The 18,405-nt window shown below is 56.2% G+C and overlaps 1 protein-coding gene across 1 annotated transcript in view; it reads left to right on the top strand.

The window, feature by feature from the left end:
- Window positions 1–14,944, top strand: part of ARHGAP1 (Rho GTPase activating protein 1) — a 19,982-nt gene extending 5,038 nt beyond the window's left edge. Inside the window, exons 4-13 of the mRNA XM_010842357.1 lie at window positions 6,200–6,287; window positions 10,368–10,499; window positions 10,865–10,951; window positions 11,144–11,242; window positions 11,882–11,989; window positions 12,069–12,145; window positions 12,323–12,400; window positions 12,751–12,879; window positions 13,055–13,158; window positions 13,301–14,944. Coding sequence (XP_010840659.1) covers window positions 6,200–6,287; window positions 10,368–10,499; window positions 10,865–10,951; window positions 11,144–11,242; window positions 11,882–11,989; window positions 12,069–12,145; window positions 12,323–12,400; window positions 12,751–12,879; window positions 13,055–13,158; window positions 13,301–13,489 — 1,091 coding nt within the window. The 3' untranslated portion in view covers window positions 13,490–14,944. The remainder of the gene's footprint in view (window positions 1–6,199; window positions 6,288–10,367; window positions 10,500–10,864; window positions 10,952–11,143; window positions 11,243–11,881; window positions 11,990–12,068; window positions 12,146–12,322; window positions 12,401–12,750; window positions 12,880–13,054; window positions 13,159–13,300) is intronic.
- The last annotated feature ends 3,461 nt before the right edge of the window (window positions 14,945–18,405 follow it).

Below are 18,405 nucleotides of genomic sequence, written 5' to 3'. Positions count from 1 at the left end.
CGAGCTCCCTGCACTTCGCATTCTTTCAACAAGCAGACTCAGTTGTGAGGGCCGCTGGGTCTGGTCACCCACAACCACCTCCCGACCTGTGACCTGGTCTCCATTGGCGGATGGCGTGTGGGAGGCATGCTGAAAGCCCTGGGTGTGATTCCCAGGTCTGCCTCTGAGCGCCTTTCCTCCTCACAAGGTTGCTGAGACGATGACGGCAATGAATGTATGTCAGGGCCTGGCCCACAGCCAGAACATAGTTGGCCCTGAACACGTGTTCATGCAGCTCCCTGCCCTTTGCCTCAGGTCAACTTTGCTACCCCAGGAATTCTGAGGAATCCCAGGGAGGTGTCAGTCCCTCTGGGGAAACCCCAACTCTAAGGAAGTCTGGAATGGCAGAGCCTCCTTGCGGGAATTAGGAGCCACGTGACTCCTGGGGCATCGGGTTCCCCACACATGTCCTACCTGCTAAGAACAGGTGTGGAGGCCCCCTCGAGTCTTGGCCCTCGAGTCAGTGAGTGCCCACCCTGCTGTTCATAACACGGGGCCCAGAAGACCCCTGCAGCAGGGAGGAAGCAGAGACGTTGATGACCTGGTTTCTGCCCTTAAGGTCCTCCTGCTGAAGGAGGAAATTGAAACTGTAGGATCCTTTGTCTTTCCTTCAGCTGTAAGCAGGGTGACAGCATGGCCCTGCTCTGAGGTCTTGGGGTGGACTAAGGGAGCCAGATGGCTTGTGGCCCCCGGAGCCCTACACCTTGCTGGCCGAGGGGTACCTGGAGGCATCTGGCCACAGGGAAGGGGCAGGGAGCCCCATCTCTCCTGAATGCTGGGCTCGGGGAGGGGTGGGGAAGTTGAGAGGGTTGTCCCTAACGTTTCAAGGTGTCTCCTTGGCATCGATGTCCCTGACGCCTACCCTGGTCTGGTTTAGAGAACTTGGTGGTGGCCTCTCTCAGCCCTACTTAAGCAAGGCAGAGAGTTCTTTAGTGATCTGGTCCTGCCCTGAGCACAGGAGGGTCCCTTGAAGGTTTAGAATTTTCCCCGCTCCAGGAGATGGACCTGGTTGGGAGTGTCTGATGTGAAGGAGTCTGTCTCCTGACCTCCTCCTGGCGCATGTGCCCAACTCACCGGCACAGCAGGGTAGGCTGCCCGCAGCCCGCCACGGATGTGACCCTCGAGAGCCGAGCGGCAACTTGTTTCTGTCTCTCCAGGGTGTGATGAGCCTGAGGGGGCCCAGCCAGGTAGGTGTGTTGCTGGCTCTCCGTGCTTGGCCTTCTCTGGGCTGTGGATCAAGAAGGGCTCTTGGTGGAAGCCAGGTGGGGCCAGCTTAATTGCAGCCCCACTCCCAGGAGCTGGGAGCTGGTGGTGCCGGTGGGGGCCGGGTGGAGATCACAGAGGATTATAGGAGGTTTGACAGCGTGGGAGCTGTGCGGGGACACGTGCAGAGCCCCAAGGGCCCGGTGCCCCAGAGGAGGGAGGAGGCCCTGTCCACGGCGGGTCTTGGGGCTGCTTGGGAGCCATGGCCTGGCCTGAGTGCTGGCTCAGGGCCCCTCTCGGGGGGCATCCCCCATGCGTGTGCCTCTCTGAGTGCTGAGAGGCGTTCAGATTGGCACTGCCCGAGCAAAAGTTGTTTGATGAAGACTATGGCAACGTCCAGGGAGTCGTTTCCTGGCCTTGGAGCCCCTCCTGCAAGGGGCAGTGCGTTACGTCCCCAGCTCCTCTGCAATCCTCTGTTGTCCTTGCTGGCATGCTCCACAGTCAAAGCTGACTGGTCCACATGGGTTCTTTCCAGTGGCGTGCTGGTAAATGTTTAATAGTTGGTCCTCCAGAAAGGAAAAAAAAAACCCAAAAACTGTTACTGTACTATTTGTAGCATTTTCAGTTTCTACCTGCCAATAGCAGATTTCAAGCCACCAACAGTGATGGCAGCTGGCTTGCAGTATCGCCGGCAGTTTAACCTTTGTGCAAACGTGCCCCAGCTCCCACCTCCCACCTCCTCGGCTGCCTGCTCTCAGGTTGTGGGAGGGTGCTGGTCCGGCCCATCCAGAATGCCTGCTGGAGGAGACGCGCTGTGGCTGACTAACCCCCAGGTTCCCCTGGGAAGTTCCTGATCGGTGTCTGGGGAAGGCAGAGGTTTCATTCTCAGGCGGCTGGTCTTTTCCTGGCGCTGTTCCACAAGTGCCCGGCCCGCCCTCTGAGCCCTCTCCCTCAGTGCTCTGGGGACACAGCTTCTTCTTTCCCTTCAGTCTCCAGGGTAGAAGTCTGTTCTGAGATCAAGAGGGGACTCCCAGGCCTTTTTTATGCATGTGCCTTGGAGGAGCAGTTACCCTGCCTACTGGCAGATGCCCGAGCTACCCAGGACTTGGGCAGCTGGGGCTCCACTCCAAGGAGGAGAGGGCAGGCCCTGGGCCTGGGGCTTACCCACGTCTCGTTCCTTGCTGCTCTGAGATTCTTGCCACCCAGTCTCTCCCTGACCGCCCCCCTACCCCCGACTTTGTCCCTCATCCCCATCCTGACTTCACTTGCATTTGTAAAACATTTACTTTGGAACAAGCCCAGTAGTCAGCATTGAGGATTCATTGAGGAAAAATGTACACTCCTTCTTTCACGGATCATACAGTCCACTGAAGTGGTTCTTGAAGTGGTCAGGCGGCCTCCTTGGGGATATGAAAGGTATGGCCCTCTTTTGCAGAAAACACATGCATGGACTGGTAATATCTTTTCTCTAACATCATGGCGTTGGTGGGTGCCCATTGGTGGAACCCCGGTTGAGGATCCAGTGTCCCATTTACAAGGTGCTGGGGCAGCTGAGTGGTGGAACCACAGGCCTCTGGCCTCTCGCCTCAGCGGCTTGCTTAACCTGTTACCAGCTCTTTAAATCCCAGGGCCCTGTGAGCTCAGACCTCCCGCCCTGCCAGAGTCCTCAAGTCTGCCAGCCAGTGTGTGTGTGTCAGTCACTCAGCCGCGTCCAACTCTTTGCAACCCCACGGGCTGCTGCCCACCAGGCTCCACTGTCCGTGGAATTCTCCAGGCAAGAATACTGGAGTGGGTAGCCATTCCCTTCTCTAGGGGATCTTCCTGGTCCAGGGATCGAACCTGGGTCTGCTGCACTCACCAGCCAGTGAGGGTTACCTTACTGTTGGAAGGGAGTGATGACAGTCTTTCAGAATCCTTGATGTTCCTCCCAGCATTCCCCCTGCACCCTGGGTGTTTCCTCTATTCAGAGAAGAGTAGAGAGATGATGCGTTCCCCCTCCCCCCTCCCCCAGCCACAGGCTCGTAGTAGGAGGCCGAGGGGTTATTAAGCTCCCGACTGTACACAAGTCTAACCTTCGTCCTTGCCCCCTGCCAGCCTGCTCTTCCTTCTGTCGGAGTCAGTGGGAAGTGAATCAGAGCAGGCAGCAGAGCCCCCCGCCGCTGGCCTCGAAGGAACCCAGCGCCTCAGGATCTGGGCCAGGCTGGGAAGGAGAACAGGTGACACCTGCTCCTTCAAAATAGACCTGCTGGATGGAGCGGCACCGTCTCCTCCTCAGGAACGCTTGCAGAAGGATCTCGGCTTGTGAAGTCTGGAGAAAGTCTGCCCTGCGCTTTGGGAAACTGCCTAGAGCAGTCTCATAACCCAGATAGCACTGTGAGCAAACTCAGAAATAGAACTGTGCCGGGCTGACCTGTGCCAGGCGACCGGCGCTTCCTGAATCCCCGTCACGTTGCTGGGCTCTGGACCAGCCCTGGACATTCAAAGACTGACACGGTGGCACCTGTCTGTGAGCTGCTCATCACCCCCAGAAGAGACAGACACGAAGACAGTTATACAGGAGAGTCAAATCGTCGTGACAAAGACGGGTGACAGTTCACGCGGGGAATTGCCCCTGGCCTGCCCCAGGGAAGGACGAGAGACACAGGCTTCTGCTTGGGACGAGTCTTAAGGGTTCAGAGGAGATAGCGGAGAGGAGCAGAATTGCCTGGTGGAAGTCCTGTCTGTCTGGCATGAGAGGCAGATGCTGAAGCCGCCTGCCGTGCACTGGCCTGAAAGCGTGTGAAGTGTGAGCCTGCCACGGGGGGATATGGGGCCAAGCCTGGATAGTCCTGTGAGCCTTTCTGAGGGGCTTTTACATAGCTCAGGATGGGGTTCAGGAGGAAAGGGGAGTCAAGGCAGGAGAGACAGGTGCAGGTAGATGTTTCTAATTCTCCACAGCTGGAAGTTGGGGCAGTTTAGAAAGAAGAATGGAACCAGTCTCTGGGCCTGATGGGAAACCTGACCCAGGAAATTCTGGGCGGGCCCTGGCTAGCACCTTTCAGGGCCAACAGAGGCTTGGCAGTGTTCTGAGTGGAGATGGCATTGTTGGAGGGGTTGATCCAGAGGCTGGACATGATAGTCGGACTCCTAGGAGCCTGGGAGGTGCGGGCTCAAGCCAGAGCACCAGCAGGGACTGAGGCCATGCCACCCACATTCCAGAAGCCTGCCTCAGCCTTGAGCAGAAGGGCAGAGCGTTGGCAGAGCACTGAGTCCTGGGTTAAGTCACTGACCAGAAGGATCATGAAGACCATGGTTCATTAAACATGGAGAACACTCAGTAGTAAGGTGTCAAGGAATCCCTTAGTCCTCAGAGGTGAGAGGCAGACAGGCCATGTGGGCTGTGTAAATGGCTTTTTATTTGCCTCTGCAGGAGGGGCATTAGGTGAGTGTGGTCTGTGACTCTGGAGAGTGTGAGGCTAAAGATGAAGGGAAGGGCCCTGGGACATGGGGCATGGGGGCCGAGCCTTATCCCCACCCGGCTTTGTTTGGGGTCCCTGGTCCACACCCTGGAAGAGTGTCTCACCTTGGGAGGCTGTCTCATGTCTCAGAAGCTCCCCGGCTTCATGACAAGGCCAGATGGTCAGACCATGAAATAGTGACTCATTTTGGACAGACATCCCTCAGGGACACCATGAGCGCTTTTCCAAAGCATCATAAACTCCTTCGAACTCCACGTTCTTTAGAATATCCTTAAGGAGAAAGAAATGATTTGTAGAAATGTCCAGAGATCAATCAACTGTGGCCAATAGTTCTGATAGTAAAAATCAGAAAGTGCTGTTAGTAGTCAAGACAAAGACATAACTATTAAGTCATCAGACTGATTTCCTCGGTGGCTCCAGGCTTTCTGAGAAGGTGGCTCCAAGAAGTTTTTCACATACAGGCTGTTCAGAGCGGGTGCTTCTGGGATAAGCGTGGAATTATAAGATGATGTGTGGCAGTTGCTTTGGCGGCTGTGACTTGTTTTGTTTTCTTTAGTTATGGTGAAATTTACATAATGTAAAATTAACGGTTTTAAAGTGTTTAATTTGGTGGTGTTTAGTACATTCTCTGGAGAAGGCAATGGCACCCCACTCCAGTACTCTTGCCTAGAAAATCCCATGGACGGAGGAGCCTGGTGGGCTGCAGTCCATGGGGTCACTGAGGGTCGGACACGACTGAGCGACTTCACTTTCACTTTTCACTTTCATGCATTGGAGAAGGAAATGGCAGCCCATTCCAGTGTTCTGGCCTGGAGAATCCCAGGGACGGGGGAGCCTGGTGGCTGCCGTCTGTGGGGTCACAGAGTCGGACACAACTGACGCGACTCAGCAGCAGCAGCACGTTCTCACTGTTGTACTACCACTGCCTCAGTCTAGTTCCATCGTTTCGTCCACAGTTTCACCCGTGCCACCCCCCATAACCATGAGCGTCAGGCCCTAGTCTCCCTTCCTCCCAGCACCTGTAACCACTGACTTGCTTTCCTTTGCTACAAATTGACCTACATAGCTCATATAAGTGGGACCAAACAGCATGTTTCCATTCAGGTTCTTTCACTTAGCACCCTGGTGTCAAGGTTCACTCACAATGTGGCATGCATGCTCCCTGCCTTTTTATTGCCAAGCAGCAGTCCACTGCACAGAGACACCACATCTTCTTTATCCACCCATCCTCTGATGGACATTTGGGTTGTTTTCCACCAGGCGTGACTCTTCAGAAAGTCATATTGTATTTTTTATACCCCGGGTCAGCAACCCTGAGAGCACCCTGTCCTTCTTTCTTCAGTGACGTGCCCTCGAGTGCAGGCAGCTGCACAGAGGTCTGTTTGCACGGCCCCCGAGCTAAACGGCACGGGTCTCCAGGCCTGGCCCCTTTCAGATCCTCGCCTGACTGCTCATGGCTGATTACACACTTACTGTCTTCTGTCTTTCTCCACACCTAGGAGATGACAAGTACGGGCGGAAGATCATTGTGTTCAGTGCCTGCCGAATGCCCCCGAGCCACCAGCTGGACCACAGCAAGCTCCTGGGGTGAGTGCCCATGGAGGGTGGGGGGGCAGTGGTGGGCCGCGTGCCTGGATCTGTCCTGCTGCGAGGCCATTTTTCTTCCTGCCCCTTCCTGCCCTGGGAGCACCGAGCCAGCCACCTCCCTCAAGGCCTCCCCTCTTCTGCCGAGCCGGTTGTCTCACTTTGTTTATCTGTCCTTGGCTGCGCCGGGTCTTGGCTGCTGCACAGGCTTTTCTCTGTGTCAAGCGCGGGGGCTCCTCATTGCAGTGGCTTCTGTTGTGGCGGAGCACGGGTTCCAGGGTGCTCGGGCTTCAGCAGTTGCAGCACGTGGGCTCAGTACCTGCGGCTCCCGGCTCTAGAGCACAGGCTCAGTGGTTGCGGCACACGGGCTCAGTTGCTCCGTGGCATCTGGGATCTTCCCAGACCAGGTGTGCAACCTGCATTGGTAGGTGCATCCTTTACCACTGAGCCATCAGGGAAGCCCTGTTTTTTTATTTTAATAATTTTATTGAAGTTCGACTGTGCTGGGTCTTCGTTGCCGTGCGGGCTTTTCTCCAGTTGCAGTGAGCGAGGGCTTCTCTTCGCCGGGGCTTCTCTTACTACGGACCATGGGCTCCAGGGCGCACAGGCGTCACGAGCTGCAGCTCCTCAGCGAGCCATTTGACATCTGTGGGGTGGGCTAGGAATCAGACCTGGTTTCTAGTCCTGGAAGCCATCTGCGTGACCTTGGCAAGTGTCTTCATCTTTTCCAGCTTCTTTTCACTTTTCTTAGGGGATGATACAGCCCTTGTTCCTAGGAGGAGTGAGATACTGCTTGGGAAAATACTTTGAAAAGTCAGATACTGTCCAAACATGAGGCCTGATTAAGATGATGATCAGTCTGAGGCGGTTACAGTTGTTCACCATTTACATGAATAATTACCATTAATTGTATTTTGTGCCACATCTGGTGAAATGACTTCTGTACGTATGTGGGTTCTGATAGCGAAATGGATGAAATAGCTCTGGTTGGTCTGGAAATCTCCAGGGGCAAGTTCGAAGGCTGATTGAAAGCAGAAGTTTGACAGGCTCTGTTCTGATAAGTGTGGGTCCTTGGGCCCCCACCAGGCCTGCGCTGGGCCCACAGCGCGTGTGTGCAGGACCCGTGGAGGCAAGGCCATAGCTGCCTTCCTCCTGAGGCTCCTCCTCCGTGTGTGCACAGATTCCCATCTTGTACTCCTTTCCCGACCACTTCAAAGCACTCCGCTCGGTTGAGAATATCTGCCCTGCCCTTACCGCTCTTTGGGGGTCCTGAACGGTTGGTTGTGTATGTGGAGGGGCTGGTGTGGGGTCAGGGACAGTCTGGGGCTGCTGCAGCAGAAAGGCGTGGGGGCGGGGCGGGGGTGGCGGCATACAGTCTCTGCAGTCCTGTGAGCCAGGGCCGGGCCGCGTCTCTGCAGTCCTATATGACTGCTTTCCCTCTAGTCTCTGGAGCCCTCCTCCTGGGGCTCCTGAGCCGCGCAGGCAGGCAGAGCCTTGCCCGGGCCTGTCCTGCGGCCCAGCCAGGAACAGGCCAGGGACCCCTGCCTGAGGGGGGCTGACTCACATGCCCTCCTCTCTGGTTTTATCTCAGCATCTGGCAAGGCATGGGACAGACTCCTGGCCGAATGATGGTCTGAGTGGGAGGAAGTCAGAGGAGGAAGGTGGGAAAGCACCCAATTTTCAGGAGCCAGCTTGCCGAGTAAGGCTGCCCCCTACTCGGGGGCTTTCGGAAGCCCTCTGTCTTACGCAGGAAGACACCCATCCTGTCTTACCACCTCCACCCAGCCTGGCAAGGAAACCTTTCATCTCGCATCAGTCCTGTCATCTTGTTTCCAGCCTGATTATCTCAGGCTTGGCTTTTCCCAGCTGTCCAGTCAGATCTGGGGGGTTGAAACAGAAAGTGCCTGAAGCTTGGATGCAGAAGACCAATGAAACTCCAGCCCTGCCATTAACTAGCTGTGTGCTTGGGTCAGGTCTCTCCTGAGCCCTATAAAAATAAGAATTGTGCTCACTTCACCAGGTTGGTGTGGGCCTTAGGTAAGAAAATATACATGAAATGCTATTGTATTCATCTGTATCACAGATTTCAAGAATTTAGAAAAATGTAGATAGCAATTAAGAAGAAGTACAGAGAGCAATAAAATGTCCCATAAACCCACCACCTAGAGAGAAAAACCACTGGTAATATTTCACGTCCTATTTTTTTTTTCTGTAACATATATTGGACTCTATAGTCAGTTTTATGTATTACATAATGTTTTTATCTTCTGAGCATTAGACATTCCTCAAGGACATCCTTTTAAAAAATTGTTATCGATATATATGTGTCCAGGAAAGCAAGCACATTATGTACACTACTTGATGAATTTTCAAAAATTAAATACACCCAAGTCATCCACACCCACAAACCTCTCTTTGCTCTTCCAGTCACTGCCCCAGTGTGACCACTGTTCTTACATCAGGCTTCACAGATTGGTTCTGTCTGCAGAAACATCCTGTGGGGTATTGTATTTATAGATGTCCTGTGATTTATTTAACCAATTCCCTACTCTTGGACACTGAGTTTGCTGCTCATTTTCCCCCCATTATAAAACAGGCTATAATGAACAGACTTTTATTAAAACACTTCTGTCCATCTCTGAGTAGTTCCTTGGGATAAATTCCTGGACACATTTTTACCAGGTCAAACCGTATGAACATTTTATAGCTTCTGATAAACACCACTTCACTGCCCTCCCAAATGTCATAACATTTATCAAAGGATGAGTGTATTTTCACTACGACCTTTGCTGTTTCACTTGTCTTTGTAAATAAATCAATCGTGCGGCACACAGGCTCTTAGTTCCCCCACCAGGGATTGAAGCCATGCCCCTTGCAGCGGACGCTCTGAGTCTTGACCACTGGGACCACCAGGGAAGTCCCTAACTTTTGCTGTTTTACAGTTGCAAGATGCCCTCTTTTTATGTGACAGCTTTTTTTGCCAAGTGCTCAGTGTGTATAAGGGGTAAATTATTGGGCAGTGATGATGATCAGAATTAAGATAATCAGTCCGGCATCAGGCACCTCACACGCCCACCAGTGCTGTCCCAGCCGGGCACCCGTGGACCAGCGTTCAGGTTATCCTCTCTGGGTTAGGTCAGATTGTGTCTGGGCACTTAGTCCCATCCTTGGCCACTTTTCCCGGCTCCTTTCCTCCTTCCCTGCGTCTCCTTGGAAGCCCTTAGCATTCCTGTGTGCCCAGCCTCCCCACATGGAGCAGCGTTCCTCCTGGGACCTGGGAGCTGTAGGCCAGGCAGGACAAGGGTTTTCCCCAGGGCTCCTCTCCCTCTCTGGAATTCATATTCATTCACTTCCTACTTCCCCACCTCAGATGAGCCCAGCAGCCACCTGTGTGTTTGTATTAGATGGTAGGTATTGTGCTGTGAGGATTGGGAACTTGAACTGTGGGTCCTTGGTCCACAAGCTGTCCAGAAAAAACACTGGAGCAGGAGAGAAGGTCCTCTGTCCACTCTGATCCCCTTTTACAGTGCTCCGCAGCCAGCCCTGGAGGTGTAAAAGGCAGACCTGTCCCATGGCCAACATGGCCAAACTTGGGAGTCAGTTCACCTCCAGGCTCTCCCACAAGCTTGACCTCTCTGAGCCTCACTGCTGTCACTTGTAAGAGGGGAATAGTGTCAGCCTCCATTATAATGAGGAAGGCGTGAGATAGTGTATGCCAAGTGCTCGGTAGACACTGAAAGCTTAATCCTGACAAATAGTGACCGCCATCATCATTGACTCACAGCAGTCCCGTGAGGGGAAAGACTGTTACCATTTTGACTGGAGGTATGTGAGGTGGCTCCAGTAGGAGTCCTGGTCTCCTGACTTCTGGTCAGTGCTCAGGAGAACTGTTGTTGCTACTGTTATTCCTCGCCCAGCCCGGCTGTTCCTCGTCCACCACAACATGGTGACCAGTGGTGCAGCCAGAATAGACCGGGCGGGCCGCGGGGGCAGCGGAGGGGGCAGCTTCTTGGGGCACGGGGTCTGTCTTACCCGGGCCTCCCCTACGGACACAGCAGGCCTGAGTGGGGCTGTCCCTTGCAGGTACCTCAAGCACACCCTGGACCAGTACGTGGAGAGCGACTACACGCTGCTCTACCTACACCACGGCCTCACCAGCGACAACAAGCCCTCCTTCAGCTGGCTCCGGGATGCCTACCGGGAGTTTGACCGCAAGTGGGTGGGGGCCTCGGGGGAAGCTCCAGGGCCCGGGGGCCAGCACCTCTGCCCTATGCTGGGCTGCCCTCTGCTTGGGCAGGAGTGTGTATTCCATGCCCCGGGGGAGGCAGGTGCCCCCTGACCTGGGTAGACGGAACACTAAGACTCCCAACTTGGAACGGCCTGGGCTTGAATCCCAGTTTCTCTGCTGACTCCCTCCGTGACCTTTCATGCTCCTTAAGCTCTCCGAGCCTGTTTTCTAATGTGTAAAATAGGGCCGCAGTGGCACTTAACCCGGCAGGCCTACCTCGAGTCATCGAGTCAGGAAACGCACATCAAGGCCCAGCTCTGCCTGCCCCTGAGCGCCTGTTCTGTCTCTGCAGGTACAAGAAGAACATCAAGGCTCTGTACATCGTGCACCCCACCATGTTCATCAAGACCCTGCTCATCCTCTTTAAGCCCATCATTAGGTGTGTGGGTCCAGGGCGGGCCCTGGTCTCTCATGCCCCACTGTGTGCTGTGAAGCAGGTCCCCAGGAAGCCACCCATCCTGGGGACAGACTGGTCAGGCCTCTGCCTGGCCCGGGTGGGCCTTTGAGAGTGCATGGAGGCCTGCTGGAGCCGGCCCGCCCTGGACCCACATGTGTTCTGTCCCACCGACAGCTTCAAGTTCGGGCAGAAGATCTTCTACGTGAATTACCTGAGCGAGCTGAGCGAGCATGTGAAGCTGGAGCAACTGGGGATCCCCCGCCAAGTGCTCAAGTGAGGCCGGGACTGGGGCTGTGTGTGCCCAGCGGGCACTCCACATGCAGGTCATGCCTGTGTGGGGAGAGCGTGCCGGCCAAGGGGAGAAGCAGCCTTGAGACCCCCCGGATACACTGAGGACGCAGATGTAATGAGAAAGAGGCAGTACCTGGGGTCAGAGTGAGCGAGTTCAGGTCCCATATCTGCCACTGAGAAGCTATGTCACTGAATCTTTTTTTTTTTTTTTAGTTTTAAGTGGCGTGTAATTGCTTTACAATGTTGTGCTCCTTTCTGTTGTACGGCCATGTGAATACACTCTGTGTGCACAGTACAGCTCCCTCACCCTGGAGCCTTCCTCCCTGGTGGACAGAGTAGGGGAGGGGGAGGGGTGGACAGGTGAGAGAGTAGCCCTGAGATACAGACACACCTTGTGTAAAACAGAGAGCCAGTGGGAAGCTGCCGTCTGACAGGGGGAGCTCAGCTCCCTGCGTGTGATGAGTCTTTTTGAAGTCTTCACTTGCTCCTGGGCAAAGCTGTGTTGGTTGGAGGACTGTATGAGGTCACCCATGTAAGGCAGCCCAGTGTCTGACACACAAGAGTTGCCATAGTGACCGCCCAGCCAGGTCAGGGGCCCGACCCTCCCCACTGCTCCCTTAGGTATGACGACTTCCTCAAGTCTACACAGAAGAGCCCCGCGACCGCCCCCAAGCCCATGCCACCACGGCCCCCTCTGCCCAACCAGCAGTTCGGGGTCTCCTTACAGCAGTGAGTACGCGAAAGGTGGGGTGGGGCCGGCATCCGGGGTGGGGAGGGCGGCAGGGCCCTCACAACCTCGTGCCCACAGGCTTCGGGAGAAGAACCCAGAGCAGCAGCCCATTCCGCTTGTGCTGCGGGAGACCGTTGCCTACCTGCGGGCCCACGGTGAGTGCCCGGCGCGCCCTCCGCCCTCGGGGAGCTGCGGGGCAGGGCTGGGTGGGGTCCCACGTGCACCAGTACCCCCCTGACCCGGATGGGAAGCCCAAGGCGCGCGGAAGGGGTTGGGGGAGTCCACACGGCGCCCCAGAGCTCTGAGACTCACCAGGTCTGGCCGTTTGCCAGCTCTCACCACTGAGGGGATTTTCCGGAGGTCGGCCAACACCCAGGTTGTCCGGGAAGTTCAGCACAAGTACAACATGGGTGAGTGGCCCTCAGAGATGTGCTCAACCCCGAGGGCCGGTGCAGATCGTGTGTGTGTGCGCGCGCGCGCGCGCGTGTGTGTGTGTGTGTGGTTTCTTTGGCATTTGGTATGATTACACGGGTCTCACTCCTGCCTGCTTGTCCCAGACCCACTTCCTCCTAGATGAGGTTTCTGGAGGGAGGCGAGGAAAGGCCGTGGTGTGTGTTCAGGGGCCCCACTCGGCAGACAGCCGGCCCTGTGCCCCTGTCTCGCGGGAGCCGGGGCTTGTGATCAAGGGGGCGGCCAGGATTGGCTGCTGGGCTCCGGGCCCCGCCCAGCGCCTTTCCGCGCCCCGCCCTCGCGTCTCCAGGGTTGTCTGTGGACTTCGAGCAGTACAACGAGTTGCACCTGCCGGCTGTCATCCTCAAGACCTTCCTTCGCGAGCTCCCCGAGCCCCTGCTCACCTTTGACCTCTACTCGCACGTGGTGGGCTTCCTCAGTGAGTGGCCCCCTCTTCCCTCCCCAGCGTCCGCAGGGTGGGGTCGCAGCTGGCCTCAGCGCGCCTGTCCGCCCAGGAAAAGTCTGGTTGGGGGTCTCCCTCGAAGCCTCCTGATGGGGCTTCCTGAACCAGTCTGGCCATGGGCCCGTGTGACCCAGGCGCCCGTTCCTCACAGACATCGACGAGAGTCAGAGGGTGAAGGCCACTCTGCAGGCCCTGCAGACGCTGCCTGAGGAGAACTACCTGGTGCTGCGTTTCCTCACTGCCTTCCTCGTGCAGGTAGGGCTGGGGGCCGGCCTCTCCGCTCCCCTGGAGTGGGGGTGGGGGGCGCTGCTCCTGGACTTGGGTGCCGGCGCGGGAGGCAGGGGTCTGTGGTTTCCGGCTGCAGCTCCCCGCTCCAACCCCGCCGTTCCTCCCGCAGATCTCGGCCCTCTCTGACCAGAACAAGATGACCAACACTAACCTGGCCGTCGTCTTCGGCCCTAACCTGCTATGGGCCAAGGACGCCGCCATCACCCTCAAGGCTATTAATCCCATCAACACCTTCACTAAGTTCCTCTTGGATCACCAAGGGGAGCTCTTTCCTAGCCCCGATGCCAAGGGGCTCTGAGTGCCCGCCCCGCCCGCCCCCTGCTCCGGCAGCCCCCACTCTGGACTCTCCCTCCTGGCTTCAGCCTTACCGGAGCCAGGGAATCCTGCCCGGAAAAGGGGCTCTGAGTCCCCTAGGAGAGGGAAGCTGGAGCCCGCCCCCAGACAGCTCCTCCTCCCTTTCTGGCTGGCCCACCTGGCCGGCCCTGTGGCCTCACTGTAACCACAAGACCTTGTCTCTTCGCCTTATTCTTCTCACTGCCTCCTTGGGTCCCTGGCTCCTGTGAGGCTCTGTGGAGCTGGCTCCAGCAGCCACTTCCCTGCTTCCTCCTGCCTCTCTCCCTGGCAACTGGAGATGCCAGAATCACTGCCGGCTGGGCTGGTAGCCGGGGCTGGTCCTCCCCCTTCTGCCTGCTGGGGAAAGAAAGGCTAAGCTGGTTGGACTGGCCCTGCTGAGGCTCCTCCCTGTCTGGGTGCAGGGAGCACCCAGATGACAGCACCCTGTTCCTGTCATCTTCCCTCTTACGGCTCAGCCTTTGGCACTTCCACAGTGAACAGACAGCAGGCTGGAGTCCCACAGCGCCCTTCTCTTCCGCACATCCTGGGTCCGCCTTTCCCAGATGGTACTGCCCCCCAGGGCGTCCTCACCCCCGCCTGGTTCTCCTGCCAGGACTGGGAGCTTGGGTGACAGGGCTGCGTCCCTGCCTCTGTTCAGAAGAGAAGCCCCACTCTCAGCCCGGCGGTCCCCTAGGGTCCGGTCAGACCGGTGACCAGCAGCGCCCCGCCCATGCCCCGCCTTGCCTCTCCTCCCTCCCCAGTTGGACAGATCCTTGGCCTCGTCTGTTGTGGAGGCACAGGGGGGGCCCTGCTGGCTGACTCAGGGCCTCAGATGGCTGGTGGCTCCTTTCTCCAGTTGCGGACTCCTGGAGGGGCTGGGTAGAGACTTTGCTGATTAGATTGGCCCCTGCCAGGTAAGTTCTAGCAGCCTCCCCCAGGACCTGGTAATGGCGGAGGCCCCTCTTTCCAGCTGTCCCTTCCTGGTGAACCTCCTTCCTGAGGCCTCGGTCAGAGTCCACACCGTGGAGGCCTCACTGACCAGCCCTGCCCCATCTGCGAGTTGGGCGTGGCCTGGGCCCTGACCTCACTGGGCTCTGTCCCCAGGACACTGGCGTGTCAGGACCCCCAAGGACGGATGTGGCTGTTGCCAGCCACTGTGTCTCCAGGCCAGGCCCAGGCTTCTGCTGTCTACCTTCCTTTGTATATCAGGTGTTGCTCACCATCCCATTTACTGGGGAGCCTCGTGGATCTGTTTGGTCTCTCTCCTGTCCCCCGCCCTCACCACTAGTCTTTACCCTGGGGGTGCAGGGACCTGTGCTGTGAATCAAGCGTTCACATTCATGCTTAATGGCTTCCTTGGCACCAATCGTGTATTTTACCTTTGCACTTTTTATATTTCAGTAAAAATCGAGATGGAAAACTTTGCATCTGGCTGATCATAGAAGTGGGCATGGAGGCTCAGAACCGGGTGGGAGGTGCAGTGTGGGGTAGTGGCAGAGGGGCAGAGGGGCCGCAGGACACCCCCGCCCCGTCCGTCTGACCCTTTCCACATCCTGCTGGTATGAAGCCAGCTTTCTGTCTTCCAGGCTTACCTTCCATTCTTTCTGCACCTGTTGCATTCCAGCTGGCCCCCAAGTGCTATATCCTATTAACCAGGACCTCTGTTCCCCAAACAGAGCGGACTGTGGTGGACCACAGCACGAGCTCTGGAGTCAGACCGGGGTTTGAATCCTGGTTCCATCACTCGCAACCAGCTCTGACTGGTAATTGTCATGCAACTGGTCCCACCACTGAGACTGTCGCTTCGTGTCTCAGAAGATCAGAAATATAGTTGTCCTTTCCAGATGTGGGGGATGTGTTCCAGCCACCCCCACCCCGAGATACCAAAATCTAAGGGTGCGTGAGTCCCATATATAAAGTGGCACAGTAGTTGCAATATAACCTCCATACATCTTTTCTTTAAATCATTTCTGGATTACTTAGAATACCTAATACAATGTAAACGCCATGTAAATAGTTTCGAACATGCAGCAGATTCAAGTTTTGCTTCTTGGAACTTTCTGGAATTTCCTTTTTCCAAATATTTCTCTATCCAAGTTTGGGGGAGCTCTCAGATGTGGAACCCACAGGTGCAAGGGCCAACCATAATGTACACACGGCATAACAGAATGAGTGCCCGGTGGACACTGGGATGATGGTCATGTCGCAGATAAATGAAGTGACAGGCCCACCCTCTGGTAGCAGCCAGGGTTGGAGCCCTCGCCTCCTGACCATTGTGGTCCTCCCCATACTTCCCTCAGCCGGAGAGCTTGGCTGTTTCCATCTGCTACCCAGTCGCGTGGAGGCTATGAAAGATCCAGTTTTCCTCTTTTGAGCAGGTTTGGCTTTGATTTCAAGGTTAAGCTAGGGACTTTTTGGTGCTCCAATAGCTAAGACTTCATATTCCCAGCGCAGGGGGCTTGGGTTCCATTTCTGGTCAGGGAACTAGATCCCACCTGCCGCAACTGAGTTCACACTCTGTAACTAAAAGATGCCACCTGCCACAACTAAGACCCGGTTCTGCAAAATTAATATTAAAAAAAAAAGTTTTAAGATGGTAAAATTTATATGTATTTTACCACAATTAAAAAAAATGGTATGTCACAGGGAGCACAGGCCAGAGTTTCACTTGGCACAGTGACCAAGTTCCAGCTGTTAGCTGCTTGCCAGCTGATTGCAATCAGGAGGGTACGGTGGCCTCAGTCAGGCCTGTTCTTTTATCTCCTCATTGCTTGATTTGGCGGAGGAAGGTGGGCCAAGGCTGTACGATCAAGGCAATGGTTATAAATGTTGACGCATTGAGCTCCAGGAAGCCAGTCCCCCTCAGCCTACCCTTTGTCCTCAGCTACCCTTTGTCCAGGTAGCTCAAACAGAAGGTGCTGGCCACCTGTCTCCCTGGGTCTGCCCAACTCTAAGCTGGGTGACTATTTGGAACAGAGGGGCGGTGACCCAAGGAGATGATGAGGCAGGCGGTCAGAAGACAGCTGTTTGGGCTGAGCTCCGGCAGGGCCTCTGCTGAGTGACTCAAGAGCCAGTTTACCCCTGCCTTGGCAGCAGTGGGTCTCTGGGGCAGAACATCGGGACGCGCTTTAAAGGAGCAGGATACCACCAGACGTGGGGCAGTTGAATACTTTGCTTTATTGGAGTGGGGGGGGCCCAACTGAAAGTGAGGACTCCAAGGACAGTCTTAACCACCATTTCTGACCCCGGGGTGGGACGCATGCGTGGTCAGGTGTCATGGGCAGCGTCACATGCAGTTCGCTAACTAGCAAGGGCTCTAGGGCTCAAAGTGGCGGCAGTGGGCGGGCCCATCCTTTCCAGCCCCTTGGAGCTGAATTTAGAATTTTCTAACCTGCCCTCTCCTCCCCTGGGGCCTGGCTTCAGCCTGAAGGGCATGGGAGGCAACCGAGACAGCACTTGCCTGGGTTTGTCGGCAGCTCCACCTTCTGCTCCCGTTCCTACCACAGGCAAAACAGAGGAAGGAGCTGGCTTGGCTGAGGGCTGTGGAAGCTCCCAGGTCAGATCGGGGCAGTGCAACGCAACTGCCTGGGCCCTGGACTTCACTCAGTCCCTCTCCCGTCTGGTTTGCTCAGCCACAACCCCTCATACCAGATCAGCAAACATCCTGGTGGTTTGGGGAGTCCCCCGCCCCCTGCCTGGTCTCTCTGGAAACAGGACAAGAGCACTGCCAGCTGTCTTTTGCTGTCTTTCCCTCTGAGCCAAAGGCTGGTGCCTGGGGTGAGTGGGGAGCTATGGTGCAGGGAGCAGGTGAGGTCCGGAGGAGCCGAAGATGACGGCCTGCTGTCCCGAGGGCTTTACTTCACACGCATGTCTCCGTCACACAGGTCACCTCACTGAACACGTGTCTCACATTACTCACACACAACCCCTGAAATGGGAACATTACAGACAAGGAAAACGAGGCTCTAAGAGGGGTTTGCTGGGACCTCCCTGGTGATCCAGTGGTTAAGACTAGCAGCTCCCACTGCAGGGGGGCGTGGATTCGATCCCCACCCAGGGAACTGAGACCCTACGTGCCCCACGGTGCGACCAAAAAAAAGAAAACGAACAAGGTTTCCTGACCAGCCCAGGACCCCTAGCAGCCGGTCAGGCTCTGAACCCTTGCTGTGCCTCACATGGCACTTCTCTTCCCTCCCCGGAGCCTGTCAGCAACCTGGGGCTGTGCGACGTTGGAGGAAGAGGGTAGGTTTTTTGACAACCTGCAGGACAGGAGGCCATAAAGTACAGAAAAAGTTTATTGGAAATCTCTTGAATACATTTTAAAGTAATAGCTTAGTATTCCCAAATGGATTCGGCTGGAGGCAGGGAGGGGCTGTTCCCCCTGGGGACGCGACTGGTCCCAGCCCCATCAGGGGGTGCTGTGGAAGTCGGTCTAGGGCTCATACCTGCCACTGCACAGGGCTGAGGGACAAGGGCCGGCCTTGACAGTTGCCCTGCTCCTCCCAGGCTCGGCTCCAAGTCCGGCTCAGCCCCCCTGGCCTCTCACGGAAGGGGTCCTGAAGAAAGGCTGCTGCCTGCAGAGGCCAACAGTTCAAAGAGGACAACGGCTCAGAGGTCTTCCCCTGCTCGGCCTTGGAAGGAGGGCTGAGAGGCTGGCTGAGGTGGGAGTGGGGGGTATCAATGACTTACCAGGGCCTCCACCCTCCTCAGTGCTGGGGCCCTGGGGGGTAAACCAGGATTGGTGTAGCAGGCCACAGGTGTGCTCGGCCCCACACCAGGAGGGCCAGCTGGATGCCACTTCGAGAAACGTGCCTTTGTGGCAGCAGCGGGTGTGCACGAGGCTGGGCTCAGCCCCATGGAGGTGAGGACAGAGCTGACCCC

This window comes from Bison bison, unplaced genomic scaffold (genome assembly GCF_000754665.1).
Source record: "Bison bison bison isolate TAMUID 2011002044 unplaced genomic scaffold, Bison_UMD1.0 scf7180017864178, whole genome shotgun sequence".
Classification (NCBI taxonomy): domain Eukaryota; kingdom Metazoa; phylum Chordata; class Mammalia; order Artiodactyla; family Bovidae; genus Bison; species Bison bison.
The sequence above is the reverse complement of the archived record's forward strand: the minus strand, read 5'-3'. Positions and strand labels throughout refer to the sequence as shown.